Source organism: Tenrec ecaudatus, chromosome 4, assembly GCF_050624435.1.
Source record: "Tenrec ecaudatus isolate mTenEca1 chromosome 4, mTenEca1.hap1, whole genome shotgun sequence".
Classification (NCBI taxonomy): Eukaryota; Metazoa; Chordata; class Mammalia; order Afrosoricida; family Tenrecidae; genus Tenrec; species Tenrec ecaudatus.
In genome coordinates, this window is record NC_134533.1 from 7,856,085 (window position 1) to 7,876,711 (window position 20,627).

At 58.7% G+C, this 20,627-nt stretch overlaps 2 protein-coding genes across 4 annotated transcripts; both read right to left on the reverse strand.

The window, feature by feature from the left end:
* Window positions 1-2,809: 2,809 nt before the first annotated feature.
* Window positions 2,810-4,234, reverse strand: TIGD3 (tigger transposable element derived 3). The gene has a single exon (XM_075548010.1). The coding sequence runs from the start codon at window positions 4,232-4,234 to the stop codon at window positions 2,810-2,812; it is 1,425 nt and encodes a 474-aa protein (XP_075404125.1).
* A 3,498-nt stretch (window positions 4,235-7,732) lies between these two features.
* Window positions 7,733-19,832, reverse strand: DPF2 (double PHD fingers 2). Of its 3 annotated transcripts, XM_075545430.1 has the most exons (12): window positions 19,686-19,832; window positions 14,336-14,496; window positions 13,935-14,042; window positions 13,508-13,671; window positions 12,734-12,826; window positions 12,536-12,614; window positions 12,051-12,092; window positions 10,973-11,110; window positions 10,733-10,861; window positions 10,532-10,644; window positions 9,776-9,857; window positions 7,733-8,832 (listed from the first exon to the last, which is right to left on the reverse strand). In XM_075545430.1, the coding sequence occupies exons 1-12, from the start codon at window positions 19,715-19,717 to the stop codon at window positions 8,756-8,758; spliced, it is 1,218 nt and encodes a 405-aa protein (XP_075401545.1). In that variant the 5' UTR covers window positions 19,718-19,832; the 3' UTR covers window positions 7,733-8,755. The 3 variants fall into 3 exon arrangements, with proteins under 3 accessions (XP_075401545.1, XP_075401546.1, XP_075401544.1); XM_075545431.1 differs by lacking the exon at window positions 12,051-12,092; XM_075545429.1 differs by lacking the exon at window positions 12,051-12,092 and having other exon boundaries at window positions 10,733-11,110.
* Between the last annotated feature and the right edge of the window lie 795 nt (window positions 19,833-20,627).

The window sequence follows — 20,627 nt, forward strand, 5'->3', positions numbered from 1 at the left end:
GTTAATCTCCTCCATGACCAGCTGCCCCTCCTCCATCAGGAGACCAGGAGAGCTGGATGGTGCCCGGCTGTTGTTATTCAACATCTCCATCATGGGCTCCTGATGGAAAGGGTGGGACTACAGAACAGAATTTCAAATTCTCATGGATCAAAGGCATTCCGGAGCCACAGCAGCTGATCCTTGTTAAGCCTTTCCCCCAAATATCGCTGGAAGTCTTCTTAAAGCCAACATTTTCATTTAGCTTCCTCATTAAAGAATGTCTGCCTTGTGCGTTCGCTCTTTTAAGAACGATCTATGTGGGGTCAGAGAGAGAGCAGCAGTGAGTTTATGTTCTGGGGAGGGATAACTCAGAGACGGAAGAGGAGCACAGCAGGACAGCTTGAAGCAGTTGTGCGTGTAGAAGTGGAAGAATGGGTCTGCGCTGCCATGTTTGCCCAACAAGAAGAAAGCATCTATTTTTTTAAGTTCCAACAATGAACTGTTGGGTTATCTTTTGCTCCCTTAACAGAACCCTAAGAAGCCCTGGTGGTGCAGAGGCTAAAGCCATTCACGGCTAAGCTAACTAGAGGGTCTGTGGTTTAATCCACGAGCTGCCTCGCAGGCTAACACCGTGGCCCGTCTGCCTCTGTAAAGCTTCACAGCCTTGAACTGAATGAGAGGGCGTACAGACAACTCTTTGAAAAAGAAAATGCTTTGAGAATGATGATGGCAACAAATGTGCTTGACACAATGTATGTATGTATGGATTGTGATGAGTTGTACGAGCCCCTAATAAAATGATTTGTGTTGGTACTTCATAACTGTAATTTTGTTAGTGTTATGAATCATAATGTAAATATCTGATATATAGGATGTATTTTTATTGTTACAAATTGAACATAATTAAACAGTGATTAATCACAAAATATGCAACTATATATTGTGAAGTATTTATTTCTAATTGCAAATAAATGAAATTTTGTCTGGAAAAAAAAAGAAAAAGTGATTTAACGATGGAAGTGTCTGAGGTCTGAGTGTCGTATTGAGTAAACTAAGAGCAATGTACAGCCTTGGCGACCGGCGGGGCTGTTCTCTGACCCAGCGGGTGGCCCCAGTCGGAAATGCCTCAGCACAGGGCAGCTGGAACCAGAACCAGAAATCTAAGCCTTTGGGCAGATCTTCAAGGATGGGGCGGTTTGAGATTCAACGCTTTCAAGGAGACATGTCAGCACTGCGATGGTTTCAGGAAAGAAGCCCATAGGTGAATGGGTAGGAAGAGGAGAAATCTGTGAGGAAAAGCTAGAGTGTGAGAGGTCTTCGGCTCCAAGATGGACGGCCAGCAGGCGGCTTCAGATGGGTTTCTAGCGAGTTGAGACGGCCTGGTGCCTGGTGCTGAGGTGGTCAACAGGACCAGGAGGCAGAGTTCAGAATAACAGTGGGTTCTTTATTCCAGGGAGAAGCAGAGAGAGGTGCCAGCTCCCCAGGCTCCATCCTCCCCCACAGAAGGGCATGGGACAGCGAGGGTCAGAGGGCACGCAGTCCTGTTTGGGTCCCTGAACCGAAGCACCAACCTCTTTAGAGACGCCCCGGAGCAGGAGAGGGCTGGAAAGAAGGCAAGGAGTATGGTGCCCAAGTGTGTCTGCCCAGGCCCCAGGCGCAGGGAGGGCTGTGTGGGGAGGGGTGGGCAGGAGTGGTCTGGAGTTCTTAGTCACAGGTCCCTCCTGGAAATGGCGGTCTGGGCACCCAGCTGAGCTGAGGTGTGAGGTTGGCCAGGCAAAACCCTTGCTGGATGAGGCTGATCACACAGGTTGGGGCCTTTGTCAGAGAGCCTGCATCAGAGGCTCAAGTCCCCCGCTCCCCCCACCCCACCCCCCGGCTCAGGCTTCACCTTGTCGCCTGGACCAGTGTCTGTCCCTGACCCAGTTGCTGAACCACCCAACGAACACCCTGTGCCTCTCTCAGCTTGGTGGGCTAGAGGTTCTTCCCCTCCCCTGTCCCCATCACACCACCTCCCCGAGCTGCTGGCTGGACTGCCCAATTGCCCTCCTCCTCCCCCAGTGTCTCTCTGCTCCCAGGCCTGGAGCATCCTCTGGGCCCTGTCCAGCTGCCTTCAAAGTCACCTGCTCCATGAGGCTCCCCAGGCTTGGTGGGGCCACTGCCCTGGACACACTGAGCCATCGTTGCCTGCCAGTCCTGCAGGGACGCTATCCTGACAACCCCACCCCACGGGAGGTTTCGGCAGGGGAGAAGCTGCAGATGAACACCGAATGAAGCGGAATGAATGACTTCTCCAAGTTCTGGCTCCTTGGCTTGCCCTGGCACGTGCATCCTTCCTCTCCAGCCACCCGCCCCGCCCTCCACTGCCCCCTGACAGCAAAATCCTGACGAATGTCCTGGGGGGAGGGTGTCCCCAGGATTGGTGCTCAAGCTTCAACTCTCCCTGGGGGTCCAGGAGGCCCACTGTCCCCTGTTGCTTTTTTGGCCTTGACCCATGTCACCCTTGGCCGTGAAGGCAAGCCGGCCTCTCTCAAAGTACGAAACCAACCAGCCAGCTTTATTTCCTGAAGCAGAACTGTGACGTCGAGTACCAGGTCTACGGGTCCCAGCCTTCCCAGGTCCCAGCCTCCCTCCACCAACTCCCTGAGGCTCTGTAGAACATTCCAGCGGGGTTTAGAAAGGACGAAACCCAGACTAGCTCCCCCAACCTTCCCGCCTTTCCGCGTCCCCCAGTCGACCCTTTTCCTAAGGGCCCCATTTCCACGGGAAAGAGCTGGGGCGGGAGCGGCGTTTCCATAGGAAACAAGAGGGATGGCCTGTGGGCCCGGGGCGCTCACAGGCAGCAGAGCCGCTCCACCTCCTCCTCGCAGGCGTAGAACTTTTCGAAGATTCCCGCAGGCGCGCCCTGGCCCTCCAGCCAACGCCGGAGCGTGCCCAGGGCGCGGAGGGCGTCAGCTTTGGTGGGCAGGGCCCCGATCCCGTCCTCCGGGCACCCCTCCGCGCCCTCGGGGCCCGTCTCCTGTTTGCATGGGCCCTGGCCGGGCTCCTCCTCGCCCTCCAGGTCCACGAAGCGGGAAAACTCCTCCAGGCTCAGCCCGCGGGGCGCCGGCGGCAGCGCAGCAGTTCGGTCCCGGGACGCAGGCGTTTTGCCGGGCGCCAGCCCTTCCTGGATGAAGCTGCTGAGAATGAGCTGAGGCTGTACCTTGGCCCAGGCCGCCGCCGCCAGGTGCAGCGCGTCCAGCACGGTGATGCCCAGCCCGGCCTCTGCCAGGGATCTCGTGCTGCCCCTCTGGCTCTGCACTGCGGCCAGCTTGCCCAACAGGCGACGCCGGTAATGGGCTTTAAATGCCCGCACCACGGAGCTGGGCAGGGAAGGCGGCGTGCTGGTGGCGGTCAAGGGCAAGAGGCGCACGTGGCACAGCCCGGGCAAGCCGGCCCACTCCTCCACCGCCCCCGCGGCTAGCAGCAGGGCCACCCTGCGGCCCTGCCGCCCCATGTCCCGGTCAAACTGTGCCAACCACTCAACCCAGGGGATGCCCAGCTCGGGGTGGTAGGAGGCTGGCAGGGCCTCGCTGCTGACCCCGAAGAAGCACCTCGGGGTCGCCTGGCGCCCTCCCACCAGCAGCCGCCGCTTCTCCGAGCCCCGACTGTTAGCACACAGCAGCACGCGAACCTGGTCGCAGGCACCCCCTCGGCCGGGCACCGCCCGGTAGAGCAAGGGCACCTCCGCACAGCCAAAAACGTCCTCTGGGGCGAAGTCTTTCAGGGAAAGGGGCGGCGGGGGCGGGGGCGGGGGCGGGGGCAGGGGCGGACGCGGTTCCGGAGCGACCGGAGGGGAGGGGGCGTGGCGCGCCCCGAGGCCCACGTTGTTGCGGCGTTTCCAGCGGACCAGCCAGCCGATGCTGGGCACGAAGTCCTGGCCCATGAGGTCGGCCAGCTCCTTGGCTTTGTGGAGCAGCATGGGCCCCGTCACGTCCCAGGCCTTGGCGCGGGCGATGTGGTACCAGCAGAGCAAGGCCTCGTCGATGTCGCTGTACTTGGACTCCCTCTTGCGCTTGCGCTCGCGGTTGGCGGTGCCGCTGCACCAGTCGGCCAGCAGCTTCTCCTTATTCTTGCAGATGCGCGAGATCTGCGGCTGGGACACCTGGAAGCGCCGCGCCACTTCCGACTGGGACATCTTGGACTCGTCCAGGAGTTCCAGCACCTGGATCTTCTCGGCCAGCGACAGGGCGTGCAGCTTCTTCTTGCTCAGCTCCATGGCTTCTCCGCGGCCCCTGGGGGGCAGGGAGGGGATGTCAGGGGGGTCCAGAGGCCAGGATCAGGTGGGGAGGATGGATACTGGGGAGGGCTGGCCGAGCTAGTGCGGAGTGGGCTGATGGGCTGGGCATGACCCCCGCCCCGTCCTCCCACCCCCCAGCGATGCCTGGCCAGAGGGTGGGGGCCGGCCCGCTGGAATTGGGCCGAAGTGGGGAAGAGAGCTGAATAGAGCTGAGGGACAGCTGCACATACAACAAAGGAGGTGGAGGCGGTGGGGGACCTGGGCTGGCTGAGTGGGCAGGTGTAGGGGGACAAGCAAGGCCGGGGAGGAGCGGTGATCGCCCAGCCTGGATTTGGATGAGGATGGGTGAGCGCGCGCACGTGGGAGCAGAGTTGAGGTGGCAGGTGCACAAAGGGTGTCGGACGGTCGGGAGGACAGGAGTGAGTGCAATGTGGTGCTGGGTCTGGAGGTCCGGCTGGGTGAGGTCCAGTCTTGAGGGGGCGTGGAGCCCACGCGGAGAGGGCAGGTGCACAGGCGACAAAGAGCGGGAGCGGGGCGCTGGGGCGAGCAGGCCTCGGGCAGCGGGGGACGGGGGTCCCTGCGGGGAGGGGCGGGGGAGGGGTCCAGGAGCCGGACCTAGACAGGCCGGGAGCCGGGGTCGGCCTCTCGCAGCACAGCACCGAGGCCGTCGGACCCGAGCGCCCCCCGCCCCCCGCCCCCCGCCCGGCCTCCCGCCCGGCACCCACCTCAGGCGCTCGTCCCGCCGGCTGCCGCCCAGCGCTCTAGCCTCTGCCCCGGCGGGCGCGCAGCGGCGGGCGGCGGGCGGAGCGGGCGGGCGGGCGGCGGGCTGGAGCTCTCGGGCCCCGGAGCGCGCCGCCCGCGCCGGGCTCTCTCGGGGGAGCGGAGCCCGCAGAGCTGCCCCTCCGCGCCCGCCACCGCAGCCCCGCCCCATCCCGACCCGATAGGCTTCCAGTGTGTCCGGTCCCGCCCTTGCCCAGCTCTCATTGGACGTTGCGGAATGGCGGTTCGCCGGGCTCTCTGGGGGCGGAGCTATGGCGCGGGGAGGGCGGGAGGCGGAGCCTGCTGGCCGCCGACCTGACCCTGGGCCTGCGGAGCCCTCGGACGGCCGCGTCGGGACCGGAGGACAGACCGGGTGTCCCAGACCTTCCTAACCGTGACTCTCGAAGTCCCCGCTCCTTTAAACAGCCCTGAGACCTTCCTCGGTGGTTTTGAGAAACTGGAGAAAGGAGAAAATGGACGCAAGCTTGCAACCACACAAAAGCTAGTTACCATGGACAGCGCTGACCTCGCCTCTGCCAGCCCGGCCAGCGGGAGGACCAATTTCCATTCGTTTTGGTGCCTGTTTGCAAGTCTAGCTCCTGAACTCAGCAGACGCTATCCTTCCTGCCTTGCTAACATTCAGCCCTTGCCCACGCCGGCCTGTTCTTTGAAATTAATGAGCCCCCTAACAGTCAATCCAGCGGCTCCTCTTCCACGAGAGCTTCAGCAGCTTGTCTAGCTGGGCTTCCGCCTCCCCTTCCAGGTGCCTGAAGGGCTGGGGCTCCTGGTCTGAGCTGGCATCTCTTTGCCTTCTTCACAGGTTTCCTCCCATCACCACCCCAGACCCACCAGCTGACACTTCTCTGCCCTCCAAAGCCCATCCCAAATTCAACCTCCTGCAAACTCCCAGCAGCCCTTGTGATGCAGTGGCTAAAGCACTTGGCTAACCGAAAGGAAAGATGAGGTGGTCTGCTTCCATGAAGATTCTAGCTGGACAAACCCTACGGGGGCTAGTTTTACTCTGTCCTGTGGGTTGCGACGCCTTTGGGGGTCGAACAACCCTTTCGTAGGGGCCGCCTGATTCCTAACAGTAGCAAAATGATGGTGATGGAGTAGCAACAACAACCATGTTATGGTTGGGTCACCGTGGCATGAAGGCTGAGAACCGCTGTCCTAGAGGGTTATCCTGGAAACCAACTCAACCATGGGTTCGGGACAAACTACAATTTTCCTCTGACCTGGCACCGTGCTTCTGCATTGGGCTGCCAGCCACAAGGTCAGTTCAGAACTGGCAGCTCCTCAGGAAAAGGCAGAGGCTATCTACTTCCATGGAGCTGTCTTGGAAGCCCCCAGGGACAGTTCCACCCTGCTGCCGGGCCGAGACCAACGAGTCCATGGCCGTGTTGGTGTCTTCTGCGCCGGCTTTAGGAGCTTGGGGTTGCAATGGTTAAGCACTCAGTTGTTAACTGAAAGGTCAGTAGTCTGAACCCACTAGTGGTTGTGCGCGAGAAGACCCAGCGACCTGCGTGTCAAGACTACAGCACAGGAAACCCTGCAGGGGTGTTGTGTCCGTCACTGGGGACTCTGTCCTCCAGGGTCATGGGTGGGATGGCACACAACGTATTTTTGCTTTTTGTCTTCAGGCCCTTGGACATCCCATCAACCATCATGTGCCTAATTCGTCCACTCATCCTGTTGCTTGTGCCATGACTGTTCTCATAGTAACCGCCGTTATAGAGTGCACCACTGCCCAGGCTTCCAAAAAGCCCTAGAGAACCTTCACCTCTGCGTCAAAACTCTAGTTAAAGAAATCCAAAACACTAAGCAGAGAGATAAGGAACACAAATCCCCTGAGGAAACCAGAGTTCCCATCAGATGCAGGGAAACTCACTTTTGAAGGACCGGCCACTGGAGGATATTTATTTCAAAGACCCTCAAGATGGACTGACACAGCAATGCCCCAATGGGCTCAAACGTGCAGTGGTAAGGACGCCTGGCATCTCCTCCTGCAGTACAGGGGTGGCCCTGAACAATGTCCTGCAGGTTGCAGGGCTGCACTGGTGTTGGTGAGAGCAGCCTGGGGATGGCCCGGCTCCCACAGAGGAATGTGGCGGCACTTCTCACTCACTGCCAAGCCAGTTCTCACTCACTCGGCAGCACCTGGTGGACAAAACGCTCAAGCGCTGTCTTGTCATTTCCCTGTCCTTCATCTTAGGTGTTTCGTCATCTTTATGCAATCACCATACTTCTGAAATTGGTTATTCTATAGCTTGCAGCTATTTAACCTACGTCAAGCAGTATTTTCTCCAATCAAATCAACTTATACCCAGCAATAGGCAGTGGTTGGACTTCACTAGCTGTTTTGAGTGGGGGGTTCATCCATCTGCTCCCCTATCGACAGCCTTGGAGACTTCACACATCACGGATGAGCTGGAGTTGGTTCAGTGACAGTGGGGAAGGTTGATTTCAGTCCAATCAAATGTTATTTATCAAAACAGCATCATTGCTCCTATGGTAATTGTTATAAACTTGAATTTGCCTAACAAATGACAATCAAGTCAGTTTCTGCCTGCTGTGCATATGGAGTCCAGCAGAAGTAGAAAGTGTCTGTCTGTTCTCAACAGCAGAAAGCACTGCCCCGAGGCTCACGTGCACTTGTGATGGGGATGGGGGGGAGTGTGTGTGTGTAACGTGGCCGAGAAAGCACCCAACAGAGGCCATCGTGTAAAAATGTTTATTTGCACTAATGTTTGGAATACAGGAAGGAACTAAGGGGGAAAAGATCTCAACTCCAAAGCGACAGTAAAGCAGGGTCTGTCTGTGGCCTAGGAGGAAGGCCACTTCAAGGTACCCTGGAATGGACTGTCCCCCAACTACTCAATGTCAGCGCCACCAAGCAGAGAACTGAGGAACCAGGGCGTGAAGACCTTACCGGCTGCTGGCGAGCGGACCAGGGGAGAAGGGTGTCTGTCTGTCTGTGGTGGCCCTGGCCCGGCTGCATGAGGCAAGGAGCTGAGGCACCCTTTTAAGGGGGAGGGAGGCTGAAGGCCCAGGTCCAAGAACAAAAAGGGGATTCTGGAGGTAGACTTTGACATCGAGTTAAAAAACAGGCACATTATCTGTCTGTCTCCCTGTGGCCCTCAAGCCACTGGCCTGGCCCCTGATACTTCCTCTGTCCCCACAAAACCAAAGGGAATAAGGAGGGAGGCAGGGAATTCTGAGGGTGGGGAATGCTTCGGTCATGAGACACCAGAAAAGCATGGGGTGACACTGCTGCTCCCTGCAGGGAGGGGCAGGGCAGAGCACCCTGGAGGTGAGGGCAGGCAGCACAGGGGCGCAGCAGCAAACGGTGCTGCCACAGCCACAGCCCCTTCGTCACGAACTGCCAGCAACACGGGCAGGGCTGGGCCTGGCAGCCAGAATGAGGCAGAGCCAGAGAAGCAAGCAGTCCTCCCGTTCGGAGGCCACAAACCCTGTGACAGCCAGGCCTGGGTCCAAGGCAGGCCTTGTGAATGCATGACCTGGAGGGCAGCAGGAGCCGGGCGGCAGCCGTGCCCGGCCAGGGTTACGCCTCTCCCTGAGGACCTGTGGCCAGAGGTGTTCAGAGCTGCCGCTCCACCTGCTGCTGCCAAAGGCAGGTTGGCACGAGGTTCTCTGGACTTGTGAAAGATCAGGGGGTGTGGGGTGTGGGCATGGAAAACGGGAAACAGCCCTAGAGTGTGGGAGAGCAGGGCAGTCACATCAAGAGGAGTTCTGGTTCTGGTAGATGGAAGCTTTCTCCTTCAACAAGTCCAGACACAAGTGGCAGCTCCAACTTCCTGCAGGGAAGCACAACAAGGTAAGGATGGGTCCCACACACTCCCCCCCGCCCCCCTCCAGTGCCAGAGTCGGTACAGGTGGGCTGGAAGGTGATCTACAGTCGTGAGGGATCACACCTTCCTGACTGGAGGGGTCTCTGGCCTCCAGCTATCCTCACAGGTACTCTCCAGGGGGAGGGGAGCAGCCAGCAGAATTTCGGAACACGCACACCCAGGTGTGTCCGCTCAGTTAAGCCACCCACTCTGGGAGCGGGAAGTGGCTGAAGGCTGAAGCCAGCCCCAGGCTCAGCGTAACGCAAGATCCAGACGGCACTCTCATGGCCCCCAAGAAATCCCATTTTCATTTCTTATCAGCTGGGTTTCCGCGAGCACTGCCCTGTGGCAGGGAGCGGGGTCCTCACCATTACCGGGGCCTGAGTATCCATCCGGCAGCCAGGAGAAGGCTATGCTGATCCCACGTTAGGACCTTGCCTCAACTCCTCCTTTCTGGCACCTGACCTTTACCACCAGGTCAGCACTGCCGAGGCTCCCGGGGCTCATTATTCTGAGGGGCAGCTCTTTGGCGGAAAGCTGAGCCAGCGGCCCTTTCACAGGTACAAAACCAGCCCTTCCTGCCTTGAAATGAACTACACAGAATTGCACATGTGTCTCTCTGGACACGGTTCGATGGTAAAGGAGCCAGTTTTCAGCACGTTGTCTGTGTTTAAGGGAAGTGTCTCATCCAAACGCCAGGTTCCTGGCCCTCCCAGAAGGGAGAGGAAATGCACCCTGACATCTGTTTGGAGCTGAGCCCTCTGGGTAAGGCCAGGGCACTCTTGGACGGCCTGGAGATGATGTGTCAACACTGAACCCGCAGAGCTGTGGCAAAGGCCAGCATCATCAGGGGCCCTGCACGGGTACTCTTCCAAGGAAGTCACTGAGCCGAGACCCAGGGGCCGCTTACCCTCAGGAGGCTCCGACATGGCCGGGGTGAGACAGTACATGTGGTAGCCACGGTCACAGTCGTCGCAGAAGAGCAGCTGGTCCTGGGAAAGGCAAGGGGAGAAGGGGCGCTGAGTGGCCACCGTCCCTCAGTCAGGGCACTGGGGTCATGGGCGGTGGCGAGGGGACCCAGGAGCTTTTGGAGACACGACAGCTACTTGAGGTATACAGAAAGGACAAGTGGGTGAGGGCGACAAGCTGGGCAGGTGCCCACTTCTGTCCAAACGCAGCCCAGCCCAAAGCACCATCAGCTCTCACGTGGACCCTGACACAGCTTCCTGACTGACCTCAGGTCTTCCGATCTTGTCCCCAATAATCAACTCTCCCGAGGGGCCACAGTGACCTAGCTCAAATGCCTCAGAGAGCCACTGCCCAAACTGAAACCCATCAGCAGCTTTCCACTGTACTTGGAAGACCACGGCACATCCGGTCTGGGGGCGCGGCCTCTCTCTCCTCCCACGGTCCCCACCGCATGGCTCTAGCAGTACACGGGCTCCGTCCCTGCGCCCCTTGTGGGAGTGCCCGCCTTCATCTCCTCTTAGACAGACTCCTGGGCATCACCAACTCCACCTCCTCAGAAGTCACCCAGCCAGTTCCTGTTGCACGTCTCCCAATGCTCCTGACGTATTGCCCCCCTGAGCAACTTCAGCACCCTCAGTGCCTGACAGTGACACACCCCACCCTGCCCGTTGGGCTCCCGCGGCGGCTACGCACGCACGTCGTTCTCGGAGGTGCCGCACAGGTTGCAGCACTTGCACTCGATGCACTGCCAGCGGTAGGTCTTCACAGCCGCCATCATCACGGGGGTGAACTGCAGGCAGGACGGGTGCCCTGTGGAGGGAAGGCGGGAGATAGGTGGCTGGCTGTGGCAGCCACGGCCAGGACGGTGTCTGGCGACCTCTCCCCGAGGGTGAGGTACCTGAGCGGCCGCAGTCAGAACAGGACACCAGCTCCTCCGGTTGGCCTGTCTTCTTGTTGATCTTGGAGTCCCCCAAGCAGAAGTCGCAGTAGTTGTTGGGCAGGGCCAGCCCATCAGGACCTTTCTTAGCTACAGGGTGAGAGAATGAAGGTTGGGTGCTGCCCTCTAGAGCCGCTGGGCCTACAACACTGCCAGCATGGCAGGGTTCCCTAATCAGGCCCCCCTCCAGCTCCAGCTTACACTTCTGTTCCTCGGACCGCTGGGAAACAGGGGTGGGCGGCTGGGAGTCTTCCTTGTCTTCGCCCTCCTCCTCAGCCAAGTGGGAGTGGGCATAGTGGTAGCTGAGGCCTGGCCGATTCTTGTAGCGCTTTCCACAGACTAAGGGAGCGGAAGAGGGGGGAGGGAAAGGTGTTAGGGGCCCGAGCCTGCTGCTGCCTCCTCCCTGGCAAGGCCCCCTGAGCAGAGGGAAACCTCCCATTAACTGTCCTAGGAAAGCCCCTCTCCTGAGCCAGGAGCACCTGGCCCCATAGCACTGCAGCTTCGAGCCCTCCTCCCGCTGGGCATCACCACCCCCTGTATATGGGATCCTGGCAGTCTGGGCTTTTGTCCCAGGTCAGGAGAGAGGGTGGGGTTGCTGTTGTCTTACAATGTGGCAGCAAAGAGGAAGGGGAGGGAGTGACTCCAAGCTCACTGCCCCAACCTCAGTCAAGCTGGAGGGCACAGGCTACCCTGGTGCTCCCAGCCCAGCTGAGTGAGCTGAAGCAGAGGGGGGTGGGGTGAGCCCTGCGGAGAAGCTGGTAACTGAATCTGCTAGGGAACTTGGCTCCCAGAGCCACTGACATGCACTTCCATGCCAGTGCCCTGCCCAGTCTCTGCCACCAGCAAGGAAAGCAGACCTTCATGAGACAGGAGACACCTTGTCATCTGGAGCAGTGATAGCAGTGAGGGCAAGGGGCCAACTAGGAAGGAACCGGGGAGGATGGGAAGAAGCCAGGGTTGGTGGGACGGTGGGGACCACGGGCTGACCACCCACGGTCTGCCTGGAAGAGGGAGGAGCAGAGGATCCTCTCAGCAGTGGGCTCCCAGAAACTCAGTGGGCCCAAGCTGCCCTGGGAGTCATCTGTGGAACACAGGCGGGTGGAGGCAGCTTTCAGAACTATGAGGCAGGGGAGAGGGCCGCTGTCCCACCACTGTCATTCCCAAGCCATCCCCGAGAATGAAGTGAAGGAGCATCATAGGAAATGAGAAAGGCAGGAGGAACCCGGGAGGAGGGAAAAGGGACAGGAAAACCAAAAGTCTGAAAAGTTGAGAGAGCTACCTCTCTGGGGCGCTTTCGAGGTATGCTTTTGTTTGAAACTATCTGAAAGACAGAAAGACAAGTCGTGAGAGGAAGGCCGTGACGCGCTGGAGACAGGAGCGGCAGCAACAGGAAAGTGGAGCCCACGAGAGAGAAAGCGGCGAGCCAGAGAGGAAGGGGAGAGCAGACACGACAGCTCGGTGCTGGGCCCCTGGGCCCCGGTTTGCTGAGGGCCAGCAGAACCTTTGAAGAGGCCAGCCTGCTGGTCGCGGGGGGTCCCAACCTGCTCATCTGCCAGAGGGAAGCAGAGAGCGCACCCCAGCATGCAGCACCCCTCCCTCCCCAGGTGTGTCAGAGGCAGGTAGGATATCCCAGGGGTGCTAGGGGGAGCCACTCAGCAGTAGCAGGGCAAATAACCGGGCATATTTACCACACCTCCGTCCCCATGTTCTGAGCAGGAGCTGGGTCCAAGGCAAGGCCCCCCACCCCCTTGAGGAGGCACTTACTGTCACAGGCATAGGGCTTGTCCCGGTCCTCCAGGATGGCGGCATCCAGCTTCTTCCGGGCACTGCTCACACCTTTACCCTGCCACGCACGGAGACCAAGAAGAGACCCTGTCTGCAGTGCCTGAGGCGGCTAGTCTCACCCAAGAGGAAAAGGCAGCTACAGGAAATCCAATCCAGGAGCCCCGCCCAGCCCCTCACCTTGGCCTTCCCCTTGCCCCTGCGCTTGGGCGTGTCTTCCTCATAGTCTTCATCATCTAGGTCGTCTAGGAAGTCTTCTGGTTCTAGGATCCGCTGAGTGGACAGGAGGATCAGGATGGGCAGGACCCACGTGCACCCAGAGGCTCCCCTGTGGTACTGTTGGCCAAGAAGCCTGGGCTTCCTGCAGGTCGCCGCCCGGAGCATTCCACCTCCAGCCTCCAGTGCTCTGCGCCTCTCCCCTAAGAGCCCCCTAGTCTGGACTGCCTCTCCCACCATCTCCAAGGGACCAAAACAAAGGCCACATGTGCATCAAGCTTTCCCTCAGACCCCAGTAGATCCCCTTGCCCCCTGGCACTGCCAGACCTCATGCTCAGCTCCCTTCTGAGAGCCCCCGAGCCTGGGCCCAGTTCTGAGCTGTTCTGCTGTAACTCCCCGTACAACAGGAGAGGGAGCACTCGTGAAGCAGCAGTGCCTGGTTCTGATGGATGGACTTAAATGGTCCCTGCAGGCAGACCAGGTAACTTAGGTAACTGCAGGCACTAGAAAGATTTCTTGATAGAAAAAGGGTGACTGGGTGAGTGCCTTTGCTTAGAAGGCGTGGAGCAGCCAAGCAGCCAGCCGGCCAGGGTCCACTGCAGATGCAGCAGGACCAGCACTGCAGGACCATTCACCTGCTTGCCCACCTGAGGCCCACAGGGTCTGCTCCTGACCTCATTACTAGCCTGCCCTGGTGAGGAGGCGCAATCTCCCACGCTTTGAGGGTGAGGCTCCTACCTTCCGGGCCCGACTGTTGGTCACAGGAAACTCGCCCAGGCTGTCATCGTCAACTCGGGGGTCGGGGGCACCTCGCTTCTCCAGGGGGTCAGTCCGCAACAGAGCCTCTAAGCTGCTGCCATCCTGTGAGATCAGGCCTTCCTTCTTCAAGGTCTGGTCAGTGTCTGCAAGCCAGGACGGGTGGTATGAGAGCAACACAGGCTGGACTCCCGTGACACAGGCCAGTTCCCGTCTGCTGTTCTTGGGCGGCCCAGGAACCAAGAGACCCCCGGTCTCCACGCACTGCCATTTGTCTGCTTGCCTGCCTGTCTCCCCTGAGACCAAGCTACTTAAAGGGAGGACGCCCTCTTATTCAGGTGAGGATCTTTTGGGCACAGAGCAGGTGACCTGCAGGCCTTTTTACGCGCAGCAGAGGGGTGTGCCTCACCTGGCTTAATTGAAGGGAAAGAAAGCCGGGGATCTTCTGGGGGGTGGGCTCGTCGTTTTTTCCGCCAGCGCCGGGCAGGGTAAGAGTACAGCTGCCCAGAGGCCAGCCCTGTGGGAGGAAAGCAGTCAGTCCAGGAGACCTCGCTGAAGGACCACCCAGATGAGTAGCCCCTGGAGTTCCCGAGGGAGGAAAGCAGGAACTAAAGTGCGGGGGAAGGGTCGTCTGTGGCCAGCAAAATAGGATAAATGTGGGTCTAGGGGCCTCCGGGAGGCCAAGAATGAAGCCAGCAGGCAGAAAGCAGAGCTGCTGCCAGGGACCAATCTACCTTGGTCCCCTGGGGCCTCCAAGCGTAAGGCCACCACGTGTCTATTCCCAGGCCTTCTCCCAGGGGGGACCCTCACCTGGGCCCCGGTGCCGCTTCTCCATCCAGATGTAGCAGTTGCTCTGGGCCACTCCGGTCTGAGAGTCCAGGAACGGCAGGCGCACGCTGCGTTCGGCGCACAGGCGGGCGTTGTACCTGTGGCACTGCTCCATGGCGTCCTTGTAGTACTGCTCCCCGAGGCTGCGGGAGACGCGGATTGCGGGAGGGCATGCTGTGTGCACGCTCCCTTCCCTCGCCATCTGCTTCTGGAGATGGCACGGGGGACCGGGCGACTGTGCCAGTGTTACTGCAGCCTCACGGGACACCAAGGCGCTCACAAAGCCATGCACAGGAAAGACACTTTACAGATAATCACCGCCTGCAACACCTGATCTCATCGGGTGTCTAACCAGATGGAAGGCTCAACCCACAGAGAGGGAAAGAAACAAATGTTCTTCCCCATCACGCTCACGGGCTGATGTTCTCTCTCTGCGCTCACCAAGGAGGAGCAGATGTGACGCGTGTTGTTTGATGCAGTCAGTTCCAACGGACAGTGGCCCCGTGCACAGCACGATGGAACGTGGCCCAGCCTGCAGCATCCTCCACGTCACTGCCACGTGGGAGCCCACTGCTGCAGCCACCAAGTCAATCCAGCTCAGGGAGGCTCTTCCTCGTTTTGGGGGGCCGACCCCCATGACCTTTACCAAACATGATTTCCCCATCCAAAGCTCACAAGGCGAAGTCTGGCCAACCTTGCTTTTAAGAAGCATCCTGGCTATCCTTCCAAGAGAGTTAACCCCTTCCTACAAATAGAGAAAGGAGTGCAGCGAGGGGCGGGGGACACATTAAAACCTATTAAGCAAAGTGTAGTATATTGGTACAACAAGATCCTATTCTGCCATAAATCAAGAGCACGCAACTGCCAGGATAACCAGGTAGAGGAAGGGCACAGTTCCGGGCTGGGAAACGCAGCAGGGCGGCTCTTTCCCTCTGCTTTTTGTGTCTCTCGCATTTTCAGTGCAGTACCTGGCCAACTCATAATTAACTCTACGTATGGCCATTACCATCAGTGGGTGGGAGCTTCATCTCCCTGAACTCATCTATTTTTATGGAGTCTCACTACAGATAGGAGAGGAACCAGGCCTTTCCCCATCCCCACCAGATTTTACAGGAAAGAGCCTTTTGGATTCAAACGCTTCAACTGGAAATCGAATCCAGGACAAATCTGTAAGAGCTTTACAGGCTGGAAAACGACAGTGCCAGGCACCGTCTGATTATAACCCACTGCCACTGAGTGGGTGCTGAGACACAGCAACCAGCAAAGTCATCAATACTAGCTAACCTCACATGCCTCACCAGAGACGCAGCTCCAGGCACCACATTCCCACTGCCGTCAGCTGACTCTGACTCACAGCACCCCCGAGAGGACAGGGCAGAACTTCCGCTTGTGGGCTTCCGACACTGTTAACGCTACGAGAGTAGAGCATTTCAGAGCGGCTGGTGGTTTTGAACTGTGAGTCTTGCAGTTAGTAGCCTAACTTGTAGCCACCACGCCACCCAGGCTCCAGAACCACCACATTAGGACTGAACTAATTAAGTGTTGGACCAGTATGGCCCGGGAATGATGTCATGAATATCTAAATGGTCCTTGGCAGAAAGTGTCCCCACCTCTGCCACATAAGGTCAGTCTCTATGGGAGCACACAGCCTCATCTTTCTCCCTTGGAGTGGCTAGTGGGTCTGAGCTGCCAGCCTTGTGATTAAGAGTTCAGCATCTGATTATAAGGACATATACAGATGTGATCTTGTTCTCAGCTTTCAGGATTCAAAAAGGTTCTTTTCTGGTACTGGAGCTTAAACACGGGGTCTCGCCTAAAATAAGCTGAAGGCAGAAGTGGGTTCCTTCCAGTCTTCGCAGAATGCTCAAAGGTGTCTGGTACATCGTCACGCAGGTCCTCCCATGTGGAGAGAACGAACTGGAGAAGCGCTATCAGAATTCTATGCCAGGGAGGCCTCTGGTGTGAGCCGCTTACGTCTGTGACCTGAACGAACTCCAGCGCAGCACCACAGGAGACTGCAGAGCTTGGAACTGGGACTGGCCAACTGTGGCTTTCGGCGCATACATGTATATGGCTCGTAAGTGAAATGGAAAATAAAACTATCATAGTTCCATTTAGAAAAACTTGAAAGGATGTTAATCAGATAATGGTTGTTTCATTTGTTTATAAAAACATTTATGAAAAAATTTTAAAATGTACTTATGGCTCTTGAACAATTGTGAAAATTGTTGTGAGGGATTGGGCTCTTCCCATCTCAAAAGTTGGCCAACCCCTGGCTTAAAATGTTCCTGCAACCAAAGAAGACAGCCTGCACTCAGCTGGAGGAGGGAGAGCAGCCCATCGATGCAGAGAGCAGTACTGACTGTCATTGGAGGGGGCACGCTGGAGAGTGGGCGGGAAAGAGGCTTCTTGCCTTAGGAGGCAAAACCTGCTCCACCAGGCTGGGCGGCAGGTGAGAGGGCTCCTTGGTTTCTGCTGAAGGGAAATGATCCTGACAGTTGGAGGCCACATGGAGGCAGGGCTTCACACCAGTTCTGTCCTGGGAAAAACCACAGACCTGAGCCCTGAGGCGGGCGATGAAGAGCCTGATGTGGGAGATGAGACCGCTGCCAGGACCGTGAGAGCCACACACACTCAAAGGAAAAGTCCCTGGAGCAGGGCCCGTGGTTTCTTACTCTGGTTGCTATGAAATGCCCACGCTGCTCCTGTTTTCTAAGAGGGAGACTAACTTTCCCCCTTCCCGGTGACCACCCACGTCAGAAATTCAGGTCTGTTCCAGTTTCCCTTTGTTGAACAAGGCAGAACCAGAACGGTCCAAAGCTCTGCTGCAAAGTGCAGAACACGGACCTGGCCGTGGTCTGGGGGGAAGTTCTCGGAGTTAAGTGGCATTTCAGAAGGTGGGTAAATGGTTACAGCACCAGTCCAAGGAGAGGGAATGAAGCGTGTAAGTGGGAAAGGCTGATGGAGACAGAGCAGCAACTCAAGGCTCCGGAAGCAAGAAACTCCAAGCATATCATGTGATCTAACTCAGAAGGCTTCAAAGCCAGTGAGCTATTACTCGACTCTTTTACCCTGGAAGGATGGAGCCAAGGCAGCACTGTGGTTAAAGTGGCCAGCTGTCACTTGAAACGTCAGCAGTTCAAGCCCACCAGGCACTCTGCAGGAAAAGATGTGGAAAAATGTGGCAGCCTGCCTCTGGAAGATGAGGTCCTTGGAAACCAAGGGGCAGGGCTACTCTGTTCTACACGGTCACTAGGGGCTGCAAGTGGCTCGGACAGCAATGAGTGAGACTTCACAGAGAGTTTATAAACAGGAGGATTCATTAAGAGGAGAATCAGAAAAGATGTCCCGACATCCGTGTGGACCCTGAGCTGCCTGAAGGCAGCTGCACCAGGATCCAGAGAAACGGGGAAAAACCGGTTCTTTCCAAGGAGAGACTGGAGCAGGCAAAACGGAAGCCCCTAAAGGGTAGTTCTGCCTGGAACTGGGCCAAGTGTGAGCCAGAGCCCGCCCTCGAACTACAGAGGTTTCTCGGGACTGGTACTCAGGGGCCAGGGGTTGGCGACCCTCCCAATGTCCACAGCTATTTGCTGAGCAGGGGCAGTGGCACTCTACTGGAAAGGGGAAGGCCGCCCTCCTTTCTCCCTGAAGACAGTCCTCCAGCACAAGGGCCGCACACACAGCTCTCCAAACAAGCCTGGTGTCTCTGCCCAGCATAGCAACTCCTGCCCCACCCACCCCCAAGGAATTTTCTGATTCTCTCAGGAAGCATGAAGCCAGGGTAAACCCTACTCTTCCAATAGGATTTGGGGGGGGGTCCCCACCTGGGGCAGAGCAGCAAAACAAAGAACATCGGAGCCAGGAAGAATAGCTACATAAATGGTAGATCAACAATGTCATTTCTAAATTGAGGAAAATGTCAGCCTGCGGAGAGCCTGGGGGGAAAGTGGAGTGGGCAGATCAGAGAATGATAATGGCGCTGGGGCGGGGAGGCCGCTGGAGAGTGCTTGCCAGCGGAAAGCAAGCCGAAGGAAAAAAGAACCACAAGAGGCGAAGGCACTTAGCTTAATGGAAGTGGGAAAGCGTTCTCGTTCTCGGAGAGAAGGCTGCAGGCAGGGGCGGGGGGAGCAAAGTGCCCGCATCCAGGGCTCCTGGGTAAAGGAGGGCTGACAGACAGCTGAAAAGCTGTGAGGTCTTTCCAACGGTTTCCAAGCCTTCCCCTTTCCATTGAGTCCACTGAATTGCCAGGACCGGGCATCTTCTCTGTGTCCCTCTGCCTCCACCCAGTGCAGTGTATCCATTTAAAACAAACAAAGCCCCCCAAACTTGCCCGATTGGCCCTCAAGCGAACCCTGCAAAAGGTTCAACGCTGGGTCACTAAGGAATGGCTGACCGCTGACGCGGGGGACCGGCCTGCGGCTCCGCGGGAGAAAGGCCGGCTAGACTCCAGATAACCGCCCAGAAAACCCTTCGGGGCCAGTCCTACTGTCTTGGAGCCGGGGCGTCGACTGGAGGGGCCCCGGGCCCCCGAGCCCTTCCCAAAGTTACTCCAACGCTTCTTCGGAAGAGGCTGGGGTCAAGTCGAGTAGCGACGCACCTCCGCACGCCCGGGAGCCCGCCAGCAGGCCGTGCTCCGGGTAACACCCGAACTTTTTACTTTGCTCGGGCCCGGGAATGCAGACGGACGACTCGTCCCTTCCGGCTACGGGAAGCCGCCGGGCCTGGTCCTTTGGACGGCCGGGGCAGGGGCGGCACGAAGGGCCCCCTCGCCTCCCCTCCGCACCCCACCCCAACCCCGGCTCTCCGGAGCCGTCTTTTCCGGATCGGCTTCTCCACAATCCCTCCCCCAGAGCATCTAAGTCTGGGGGGTCCCTGGCTGGCCCCGCTCCCCATGACGTCACGGGACGGTGTGGACCCCCTCCCGGGCCCGCAGCCCTCCCCCGCCGAGGCTCGGAGCCTGTTGCTCCCGGGAAGCGGTCGGCCCGGGCCCTCCGGCGGGGGCGTCTCGGGCGGCGGCCCAGGGCGGCGCGTCTTCCGGGGCAGCCAGGGCGCCATGCTCGGCGCTGTCGTCGCCCCAGGCGGGCCGCTCGGGCCGCCAGCCTCGCGGGGGGCCTCCGGTCAGCGGCCCCGCCTGCCCTCTCGGGGCCTCCCAAGTTTCCCAAGAAGCGCCCGTCTCCTCCGGAGCCTGCGGTGACCCCCCCCCACTAAGAGTCGCACCGCGGTCTGCCTGGGCACGGCTGCCCCCTCGTCTGGCTCCCCTTCCCGCACCGCGACCACCCCCGGGTCCCTTACAAGACCCCCCGGCCGGAGAGGAAAGGAAACGGCCACTCACAGCTTCACGACATTCTCCACCACCGCCGCCATCTTCCCTGCTCCTCTCCCTCAGGCCGGGCGGCCCCGGAGTGCGCAGCACGCATGCGCGGGAACCGCGTCGGGGCGCGAGTTTCCGCCTGTTTTGCGCAGGCGCGCCCGGGACGCGCGCGCGCTCGCTCCCGAGAACGGACGCCGGGAGCAGCCTGGGCGTCTGCGTCCGCCCGCGGGAAAGGCGTTTGACGCGCAGGCGCGCTGGGGAGGGGGCGGGGCGTGCTCCGCAGCTCCCGTCTAGCCCAGCCTCTGCCTTGGGATCCGCGGAGCGAAAGGCGGGAGCCTCCTCCTAGGCGTTGGGGGTAGGGCGCTGGATGCGTCCTACTACCTAATCTACCTGTAACCACGCAGCTAACCCATAGGCCTTGACCCCTAGGTGAGGATGGGTGGGCGTCGAAAATAAGAGGGGTGAACGCATGACTTAAGCCTCTGATCACAGTAAGTGATGTGAATAGGCTTGTTAGCAGACAGGGAGCATCGATTAAGTTGATTGTGGCAGACATAGGTCAAAATGGACTGTTGGCTCCGGGGAAGGTTCTTGACTCCTTTCAACATCTGGGATCCCTTAGAGATCTTCATGTGTAGGAGGTTCCCAGCACTAGGGCCCCGGGTTCAAAGGACCCACTGCCAGCTCCTCTCCCTTAGTGGCAGTGAATCTCTCTCTTGCGCCCCAGCCTTGCTCCTTTTATCTTGTAAAGTAATAGATTGATGCGGGCCATTGCTAGGGAGGCTCCGTTCCATCAGAGCAGGACTGTGACTTCAATAAGGGGGCTGCATCCCACTCTAGAAGCCCCGGGGCATAGAGGGTGCCCATTGGGCTGCGCATAGTTGGCTTAGATTGTGAATGTCGGAGAACGAGAGCACCCGGAAGCGCACCTGGCTGCTTGTGGGAGAAAGACTTCAGAGGTTT